The 11,200-nt window shown below is 41.0% G+C and overlaps 1 protein-coding gene across 2 annotated transcripts; it reads left to right on the top strand.

The window, feature by feature from the left end:
- The first annotated feature begins 222 nt into the window (after nucleotides 1-222).
- LOC120533584 (homeobox protein otx5) lies at nucleotides 223-5,539 on the top strand. Of its 2 annotated transcripts, none has more exons than XM_039760510.1 (3): nucleotides 223-319; nucleotides 2,393-2,544; nucleotides 4,913-5,539. In XM_039760510.1, the coding sequence occupies exons 1-3, from the start codon at nucleotides 223-225 to the stop codon at nucleotides 5,537-5,539; spliced, it is 876 nt and encodes a 291-aa protein (XP_039616444.1). The 2 variants fall into 2 exon arrangements, with proteins under 2 accessions (XP_039616444.1, XP_039616443.1); XM_039760509.1 differs by having other exon boundaries at nucleotides 223-343.
- Nucleotides 5,540-11,200: the final 5,661 nt, after the last annotated feature.

Here is an 11,200-nt window from a genome sequence, read left to right as displayed (position 1 = left end):
AAAGAAAGAAAGAAAGAAAGAAAGATCTTTGTATTTAGGTGGACTTCCAGCAGCTCCGTGCTCAATATCCACCTATACTCGGATTTTTTTTTTTCAGGCAGATCCCCGGAGAAGTCCCAATTTCTGCGAGTTCATCCCCTGAGGCCGAACTGAGCGCCAGTCGGCTCTACGACAGAGTGAAGGAAGGGCAGTTGTTTTTATCAGGGTCCTGAAACGTCGAGCATGATGTCCTACATCAAGCAACCGCACTATGCTGTGAACGGTTTAACTCTGTCAGCACCCGGGATGGATCTACTGCACTCCGCTGTGGGATACCCAAGTAAGTATTTATTGTCTTTCCTCAGCCCCTGTTTAGTATCAGATTTTTGGGTACCCTTTTCAGTTTGGTTCATTCGGTTTTCATTTAATTTCTCCGTTCGAATGTTTATAGACTTAATGTTAGGATACTTTTTAATAATAGTGTACTAAAGATATATCTCACCAAGTGCTAAAGTGGAATTTGCCAAAAAAAATAACATATGCGTTGAAGTTAAATGTGATAGTAACATATTCACAAATGAAAACAATTAGTAAGTATATAAACGTACGATTTACGTAACTGTGGTCCATCAAGTTCTGCATTTGCTAAAAGGTCCCGTCTGCATCTTCGCACATTGCTGCGCGGCAAGTGGTCGTACTTCTGTCCACCATATGAGCCCCTTTTGCGACGCTTTGGTTGTCCATTATGTATAGTGCTGTGCAGCAGGTGGATCCATTTTTGAGCCAGACTAATACGACCTGTTTAACTGTATGTGAGACTGTCCCACATGGGGTGTCACTTGAACGATCAGCCGGGGCCCGGACGGTCTGTTTCTCTGTGTATTGCGCTCTTTGAACTCAGTAATGGCGGTTTCTGCGACAGACTTGTGCGATGTGTGGTATTACCTGCTGTTAAAACTCCTTCCACACTGCTTGATTGGTTTAATTCTGTGATGAGTTGTGTGTTCACTTCTGTGACTTTTGGTACGACCTGCTCAATTATGGAAGCGGCTAATGTGGCGGATAAACGATTATATGTTTTAGCGGCATTAGTTTTTATTTTAATCGTTTTGCATTTCACGTCATGTGGTAAATTTCTTTGCCCTTTAGCAGAGAACCGTATTATACTGAACGTGAGAACACTTGCTAAAGACCCGAAGGGAAAAAACCCTACAAAACCATATTAATTCTTTATTGATATTAAAATATTCAGACACTCAACGGAGTTAAATTTTCTTGATTACTGAATCGGACCACAATTTACAGCAACTCTCTTACAGAGTTACTCCAGTCAGCTGTGAAAATAAAGCCAAACTTTGTGAATTATTATTTTTCCAGTCAAAAGTGCAATGTTTTTACAGTACAAAAATTCGGAGAGACGCCACGTCTGATTAACGAGTGCTCCTTGATTGTATCATATAAGACACATCGGCCGGCTATTCGTCGGTTTGGGCGGTGGGCACAAGTGACACACATGTCCGATTCGACCCCGTCCTTCTAGTACGATGGAATTTCTTTCCACTCACTACACAGGAACTTCATGGACGCAAATTAGAACGGAGCGCGGTCGATGGAGAAAAAGTTTGAATTTACGGGCGTCCCTCCCACTTTTGGGGCATCGGGTTTATATTTGATTTTAAATTGTAGGCTATACTTCGAGATGATAATATAATGATGATAGTACAGTATATGGGGGTAGTATATGCTCTGAACAGCATTGTGTACTTCTGCACTTTTACTTGGCCGCTTACTCAAAGTTGGCTGCTAGGCTTGCGAACTTATATGTTAGTGTGCAAAATACCAGAAAAGGAGCAAATGCTTATTGTTTCTAAACAAAATAATAATTGGCCCCCGTGGCCCTGTGTTAGGATATAGCGGGTTGGATAATGGATGGATGGGTGGATAGTATTAAATAAACATAAGGCCTGAAGACAGAAAACAGTACCTTCATACTCGTTTTAGGACACTTTCTTGTGCGCAATTAGAAAGTCTTTGGAGATCTTATACGCAGATATGGTACCGTACAACCTCCTTTGCAGGCTTTCAGGTTAAAAAAAGACCTGAGGATATTTTATACACATGCAAGTCTTCATCCACACCTTTCAAATGCATATTTAAATTCATTTTTGAATGTATCGTCTATAAAATACATATGCTATCAGGTAATCAAAAGGCAGAACTTACTCGTGTCCTATACCTGCTGCTTTTTCTTGGCATATTATTTTAGATATTTAATTATCAGGCAATAGTTTTGGAATCAGGTGTAATGTTCTGATAAGAACTAGAGTTTAATCAAATAATCTTCAGAAAATCGAATATAGAAAGCTCAGAAATTGACAACCACCACCCCTCCTTTTTTCTTTTTATTCTTTAGCCACACCTCGCAAGCAGCGTCGAGAGAGAACGACGTTTACTCGCGCCCAACTGGACATTCTGGAGGCGCTCTTTGCCAAAACGCGCTACCCAGACATCTTTATGAGAGAGGAGGTGGCACTGAAGATTAACCTACCGGAGTCCCGAGTGCAGGTAAGCTGACATGTCTGGGGGTGCAGAGGCATATCGAGGGCATATAAATGTGTTTGGAGGGCCAGATATGTTCAAAAGCTTATCGGGGAAAATCCGCTACTTTATTGCAAGAATTTAATTTTAGACTATTTCTTAAACACCATTTGAATGGGTTGTCTATCTATCAGAAAATAGTGTTCCTAATTCACATAAATTAAGCTTCTTTGTCTTTCTTAACCCCCAGCCCCATATGTGATCTTAAGTTTTTTTTTTTTTTTGTTCAGCTTTATCTATAAACTAAACCAGTGGACATGATGGACTACATCAGTCCATTTCAGAGTGTCCAATTAACTTAACCCTTTCATCTTTGGGACATGAGTAAAAAAAAACAGGGCACCCGTTAAAAATAAAATAAAACTACTGGGGGAGTTGACCGGAAGCTGAACCCAATCAAACTTCAGTACTTAGATAAACGCCACACATATGTAAGCAGAGGATGTTTAAACTGGATATGTGGGCAATGAGTTTAACTCATTTTAAATGGAGGACCTGGCAAGAACCCCTTCGAGTATAGGCAGTGCATATGTAAACCACACAGATAGTGACTGAGCTGGAATCTTCACTGCCTGGAAAAATATGTAACATTTATTCAAATAGAGAGCAACATAAACTGCCAAAATGGTAAATGGGTCAGATTTTTATGCTAATTTAACTGTAGTACCTGAAGAAAGCACACTACAGAGATATCACATACAAATGACTGGGCAGAATTTGAACTTGATCACATTGGATTAGCAATTACAGCTGGCAAAATGCCACCCTTGCTTGTACTTTGTTGGTATTCATTTGATATATAAAAAGATGAGATGACACTGAAGCATTCCAACAGAATTCAAGTCTGGTTATTTTTGTATAGCAGTGATAACTGAGTACTAAACTCATTTCAGTTAACTTCAAAACATATAGGAGATGTTAACTGAGATTCTCTCCTCAGGCAAAGTGAAGTAACATTATTGTGAACCAAATATGAAAAGGTTAAGATCCATCCAGCCATCTTCTTATGTTACATTTTCTTTATAAGAATGTGAGAACCCAAGTATGTACAAGACAAGAGCAAAATCAGGATGGTCCACCAGTCCACCACCACAGGAAACACTCACTTATTGTTTTAAAGGTGTCAGTCATCTTAAACTGAGGCTATGTCCACACTACTACATTTTCATTTTAAAATAAGTTTTTTTTCTTAAATGAAAAGGAGCTTCATAAATACTAGCGTTTTCACATCATTTAACAAAGTATTTCTATGCATATAAAAACAACTGAAAATGAAGTATACGTTCACCTACACTGAGCAAGCGTGCATCGGCGGAAAAATCCTTGAAAGGTTTGGTGACACCAGCAGCCTTTTGATTTATTGCAAAACTGTAGTGAATAGTAAATTAATTGCAAGAAGCTTCATGGAAAGCAACTTTTCTCTGTCCTGCTATGCTGGAGTATGGTTTTCTTCAATGAAGTGTGACTATACAGGGAATAAGACATTGTAATGAGGAGGATCCAATCAGGGAAAGACTACATAATAAAATAAACCAGAGCACATTTAGAGTCCACGTTTTCAAACGTCCACATTGCAACACTGGAAAGCATTTTTTGAAAAGTCTCAGTTTTTGGGGCTGGAAAGTTCCAGGGTATTATGGATGAAAGGCAAAAATGGAAAGTAATTCTGCAGTTTTAAACAAAAACATAACAGTGTGGACAGGGCCTTAGTGTCTTTTGTGTGTGAGAAGAAGCAGCAGTATCTTGAGAGAGCCAGTTGGAACATGGGGTGACCATATAAATTCTACACAGTGACAGGCCAAGAACTCAAACCACTAGCCAAGTACTCCCTTATTCAACCCTAATAATAATAATAACAATAATAATAATAATAATAATAATAATAATAATAATAATAATAATAATAATAATAATAATTTATTATTATTATCATTTTTATTATCTTGCTTCATTCTATTCTAATTGAAGAGTGAAGCATTTATTTGGTGCCATCAGATGGTAAAGTGCTAATAGGAAGTGTCTTATGACACAAAATGTGGGGCTCAAAGCTGTATGTAGATGATACCTGATTTAAAAAATCAAAAAAGTGATGATAAATTACATTATATCTGAGAGAGGGAAAGGAAGTAAAAATGCTGAGTGATTCCTGATTTGCTAAAACGAACACTACATCCTAAGCATAACCTGGGATTTTGTTTTGCTACGTTAAGGCACTATTTGGATACTTTGTGCAATGTTCTGGTGAGGTCCTGCTCCCTATCCCAGTTTTTCAACCCCATTGCACTCTGGTGTTTCTTCCACACTCTAATTTCAGGCTTCTCTCGTTTTCTTTCAGGTTTGGTTTAAAAACCGTCGAGCCAAGTGCCGTCAGCAGCAGCAACAAAGCAGTGGCCAAACCAAACCTCGGCCAACTAAGAAGAAGACATCGCCTGCCAGAGAAACCAGCTCTGAGACAAGCACAAATGGGCAATACAGTCCTCCACCCCCAGCAGGCACCTCAGTTACCCCAAGCTCCACCGCCAATGCCACAGTGTCCATCTGGAGCCCAGCTTCCATCTCTCCAATCCCAGACCCACTGTCTGCTTCCACAACTCCATGTATGCAACGCTCTACTGCTTACCCAATGACCTACAGCCAGGCACCTGCTTACAGCCAGAGCTACGCAAGCTCCACATCGTATTTCAGTGGCCTCGATTGTAGCTCGTACCTCTCCCCCATGCACCCGCAGCTCTCTGCACCAGGGGCGACCCTCAGCCCAATCACTACTCCGACCATGGGCAGCCACCTGAGCCAATCCCCAGCTTCTCTGTCCACCCAAGGCTATGGCACTGCTGGCCTTGGCTTCAGTTCAGTGGACTGCCTCGATTACAAGGACCAGTCAGCCTCCTGGAAGCTGAACTTCAATGCCACTGATTGCCTGGATTACAAAGACCAGAATTCGTGGAAGTTCCAAGTTTTGTAGAAGGAAATGCTACTACTGACCACCAGCGAATGCCATGCTTTAGTGCCCCTATGTGGTTTGGTGGATTGGACCATGAAAAAAAAAGATGTCAAAATGAAAATATTAGATAACGGTCTGTGAGAGTGGAAGTGATCAATGATGATAGAATGGACTTTCTTCTGGAGAGAGAGAGTTTTGATTAAACTTTGGGGAAGTTGCTTGTATTTTTATTTGAACTTATTTTAAAGATTCTAATTTGGCAAAAAAAAAAAACAAAAAAAAAAAACATAAAAAAAGTTAGGGTGAGGCCATCCTGTGATCTGCAAGGCAACCTATTCATCCTGACAAGACCCTGGTGGTTCATCCTGAGCAAAAGGCCACAAGCCCACCACAGCAATGAACAATTCTCACAATGGAAGATATCACCCTCTCTCAGCTCTCTCAAGCAGTGGCTCAAGGAGTGTTTGTTTCCTGTCAGCCTGTCTGCTCCTACATTATCACTCCAGGACCCCCGGGATGTGTGATGCGGTCCCCTGAGCCCAGAGGTGAAGGCCCATCTTCTCCTGTGCCAGAAGGGTCCTTAAGACCTCTCTCTATATGCCTGACCGTGGTAACCCTGACATGCCATGTTTCGCACATTCTGTAAAAGTAGACCTTTATATGTGTGGCAAATGTAATGATTATCAAAAATGTTAATATTACTTGTTAAAGTCTAGGTTTTAAGTTATTTCATGTTTCCTTAAATGTGAGTCTTAAAGCGAATCTTGTGATGACCACTGAAGGATCTGTAAATAGCGAATCATTACTTGAACTGCAATAAGGCAACAAGTCCCAGAGCCATATGGCTGGACTCTCAAGTAAATTATACCTGAAAATATTTTTAGAAGATGCCAATAATTATTTTTTTCTGAACATTTTAAAAGCTCAGGGGTTAAAAAAAAAAAAGTAATTAATCAGTCTGTGGGAGTGAACCGTCGCCTTTGTTTTGTTTTGTTGTAGCGCCATCCTACTTGCCTGTAAAGTTTAAAATTTAGGACCAATGCTGATTTATAAACATTATTAAAAGAAACAGAAAAACTGTGACTCACTGTCATTAATCAACCCCCTTACCCAGGGTGCGCCTTGCGGGGTCTCGCCTGCGCAATGGTGCACAACTCCAGAATCATCATAGCCATACTGCCACCAAGCTATGGTATGAAGCACGCCAAGCAAAGGAGAAAACAGGAAGGAAAGAGAAGGCATGCAAGACAATGTGGACATCTCGTCTGGTGTACAGAGTCTTGGTTATTACCTTCACTGCAAAACATTAGGATTTTCTGGCCATGGAGATACCCATTGAGACATCATGCTTCAGATTCACTCCTGTTATAGTGCTAGTGTTACCTTTCAGGTCCTTTACAACTCCTTCCCTATCAATAGAGTCTCCATGATGATAATGGTTATAGAAGGTCAAGAAACCGTTAATGATAATAGGTATAAGCAGATATTTACATAGATCATCCATCCATCCATCCATTATCCAACCTGCATTTTTTCTAACTACAGGGTCACGGGGGTTTGCTGGAGCCAATCCCAACCAACACAGGGCCCAAGGCAGGAAGCACATCCTGGGCAGGGCACCAGCCCACCACAGGTCTACATAGATAATAATAATTATAAAAAAGTAATACATTGAAGCAGATGGTAAAGTCATAACACAAGAAGAACGTATTTAAATAAATGTGCAAAGATAAAGTACAATAGGACATTGTGCTTCAGTTTCACTGATCTTAGATTGCTAGTGTTAAGTCACATGGCCTTTACAGCTCCTTCCCCCATCCATTTCAAAGTCAAAGTCAAAGTGAACTTTATTGTCATCTCAACCATATACAAGTATACAGATAGACGAAATTGTGAAGCTCAGGGTCCACAGTGTAACAACATGATGTGCAAATAGTAAATTAAAAATAGAATAAAAATGTAAAATTTAAAATTAAAACACAAACAAGACAAGACATTGTGCAAAGATAGGACAAAGAAGTAGCAGCAATATTGATGTGTAAGATATGTAATATAATAAATAAATGAATAATAGATATAGATAATACCGAAATTATCAGTGTATGATAATAGTCGTTTAAGACGTGTGTAAACAATGACAGGTCAGAATGTTTCATAGCAGAAGGATATCAAGAGTGTCAAAATCCTTAAAGGTCAGTATGAGATTTTCAGTTCTTTTCTACATGCACACTCATCTTTGCAGGATAGTGGTTTTCATGTATAAAAGCTCTGTTTTTAGTGGTGGTTGAGGCCGTGTGGAAGGTCCCAAGGGGGCAGCCTGGTGTTAAGGAGTCTAACAGCTTGGAGGTAAAAACTCTCCTGCAGCCTGGCAGATTTGGCTTTGATGCTGCAGTATCTTCTCTTGGATGGCAGAAGTGTGAAAAGTCCATGTGAGGGGTGTAAGGGGTCCTGCACAATGCTGCAGGCCTTGCGGACACTGCATTTGTAAAATATGTCCTGTAGTGAAGGGAGAGGCACCCCAATAATGTTCTCTGCTGTCTTCACTATCCTTTGCAGGCGCTTGCGGTCGGATATGTTGCAGTTGCCATACCAGACAGTGATGCAGCTGGTCAGGACACTCTCTATGGTGCCTCTGTAGAACATGGTGAGGATGGAAGGGGGAAGACGTGCTTGCTTTAGCCGCCTCAGGAAGTGTAGTCTCTGCTGGGCTTTCTTGATTAATGATGAGGTGTTATGTGTCCACGTACGTTCCTCAGTTAAGTGCACACCAAGGAACTTGGTACTCCTAACAATCTCCACATCTAAACCGTTGATGCTGAGTGGGATGTGGGCAGGACGTGATTTTCTGAAGTCCACGATTATCTCTTTTGTCTTGTCGACATTGAGAGATAGATTGTTGTCTTCACACCATGCAGACAGCCATTTCACCTCATCTCTGTATGCTCTTTCATCATCCCTGCTTGTCAGTCCCAGCACCGTCGTATCATCCGCAAACTTGATTTAGCTACCATGATGATGCTGCTTGTAGGAAGGTCAAGAAACAACCGAAACTAGCAGTCTCTCCTTTCCGTAGATGAATTTTCTCCTGCCTTTCCACAAGAGTAGCGGTGCTCGTACAGTCTCACATCCCACATCAAGACTAGCTTCCATTCATAATGAATAGACTTTTTCCTTAATATTCTTCAAAGTAGTGGTCCTCCTTTAAGATAAAGGGATCTCTTCATTCCCTACAGTAATAGAAGTCTCCTCCTGCCACGGAATGAATTGTCACTCCATTCCCCACCAGAACTGCAGTCTCTCTCTTTTGTTGAATTAGTGCTTTCTCATTCATTTCTAGAAAAGTAGCTGTCCTCTTTCACTATGGATACACCTGCCTTTTCATTCTTCATTATTCTGGTGGTCCACTCACTTTGATTAATATACTGTTTTCTCAACTCCATACCAGAATGACAGTCCTTTCTCCACCAGAATAAACTCTTCGCAGCGATAGCTTATGACAATCAGTTTTGTCCCTTTATCCTATTACACTTGTCCCCAAGCAGTTAGCAGACTGATGTGACTTGATTATGTTGACCTCTTTTGTAAGTCACTTTTGATAAAAGCATTTACTAGGCAAATAAATGAAAATAGCAAACATCTTCTCACCACAGATCTCCTGATTTTCCAGTAGTATAGTGGTCCATCTTTATCATGGAGTAATAAACTACTAATCCACCAGTTGATTAGAAGTCTGTCCACCAGAATAGAAGTCTCTCCTCACTATCCATATATTTTCTGCTGAAATAGTGGTCTGTCTTCACCACTGACTCCCCCTTATTTCCCAAAGAGCAGGAGTCCCACAATGTATGAACTCTTTTTCATTCCCTGACAGAAATGTGGTCCGCCTTAACCATAACCATAACCTTAACTGCTTCCATATTTCCAACTAGATTCCCCTCCCTCCTGGCTATGTATGAAGTGTCTCCATACACTCTATCTCTATCTATACTCTCTTTCTACATCTATTGCTGCCTGGCAACTTTGAAAAAAGGAGTTATTTGACCTAAAAGTGAATTTACCCTTCAGCCAAAGTGTCCATTTGCTTTTCTGCCCCATACTGTTGTCATTCCAAAAACCATCCTAAAGGTGCACTTCCCATCCATTTTGCTTCTAACTGTTGTCTGCTTTACTCCATTCAGATTGCCTGTGCTCATCCAAACTGGAATGCCCGAATCTGCCTTTGGCACAGCGATCTGAAGTTCCCATGAGAGACCAGGGGCCCCATGTATAAACCGGGCATATGCACAAAAATGTTGTGTACTCCCTTTTCCACATTCACATCGCAATGCATAAAAACTAAACTTGTAAAGTCACGCACATTTTCATGCCAGCTCAATCCTTGCCGTACGCAAGTTCTCCGCTTGGTTTTGCAAACTGGCGGCACCCAGAGTCAAAGCAGTGCTTTTGTTCCAGTGTGGTTTCCCTTTCTTTTTTTAGATCCACATCCCTGACACGGCTTTATCAAATATATTGAATTTAACCACATATTGTTTATTAGTTTAAGGCATCTGATTGTAATAACCCTGTAACAATATAATGGTCCACGAGAATTGTCGGTATACAGCATCAAGCACTCAGCCATGCTGTCTATTTGAACTGCTCTCATACGACAAACACCTTGAAACCTTTCAAACATCGCGGTTCAGAAATAATTTCATCCAAAGAACTATAAACGCAGTCCGTTAAGTGCACCTTGTAAAACTGTTTTAACTTATTAATACTATTAACTCACTGTAAACTTGTCATACAGTTATAATATTGCACAACCTGAGCCACTTTAGCGTGTATTTACATATGATTATGATATCATTTTTAAGATGAAATGCAGCAAAATGTTTATTACATTATACAGATAAAATATTAACATCATTTAAATAATCTATATTGTTAATAATTAAACATGTGAGGACATAATGTCGCAGAGCTAACAAGGAGCTGGCGCCCCATTCAGGGATTTTTCCTGCCTCGCACTGTATTCTTGTTGGGGCTGGCGCAACACTGGAAAGATAGATGGATAGAAAAATTAAACATGTACTATGAAGTGTGAAAGGCGCTATATAAGTGCCGACCTGGCACAAAGAGACAGGGAGGCATGCGTAAAAATAAAACAGAAATTTATTTTTCTTCATCTGTGGGTGCACGTCTTCCCCGTGTCCCACAGGCAGTACACAGTCCCAAGCACAGCACACACAAAAACACCAATAAACTAAAGTGTTGTCCTCCACTCCTCCTAGGCAGCTTCATCCTCTTCCTCCCAACTCTTGCTGCTGAGTGGTGGTCGCTGGCTCCTTTTATTAGGGACCCGGAAGTGCCCCAGATGCTTGATTGCCGACACCTGGCTGCACTTCCGGGTGTGGTGAAACTACTGCCCAGAAGGGCCCAGCAACTCCCACTGTAGCACCCTCTGGCAGCGCCTGTGAAACCCAACAGGGCTGCACTAAACACCACATCCCATGAAGCCCTGCGGGAGTCCAAGGCACCAATGCAACCCAGGGAGGCTGCCATCTAGTGTCCAGAGGGAGGTATTGGGTCTCCCATGCTTGCTCCACTGGAACATATCCTGCAGTGGGCATGGATCACAGCCATCCGCTGCAGAAGATATTTCAATGTTCCTTAAAAGTTCTGAAGAATCAGCATTCTAAG

Source organism: Polypterus senegalus, chromosome 8, assembly GCF_016835505.1.
Source record: "Polypterus senegalus isolate Bchr_013 chromosome 8, ASM1683550v1, whole genome shotgun sequence".
Classification (NCBI taxonomy): Eukaryota; Metazoa; Chordata; class Cladistia; order Polypteriformes; family Polypteridae; genus Polypterus; species Polypterus senegalus.
The sequence above is the reverse complement of the archived record's forward strand: the minus strand, read 5'-3'. Positions and strand labels throughout refer to the sequence as shown.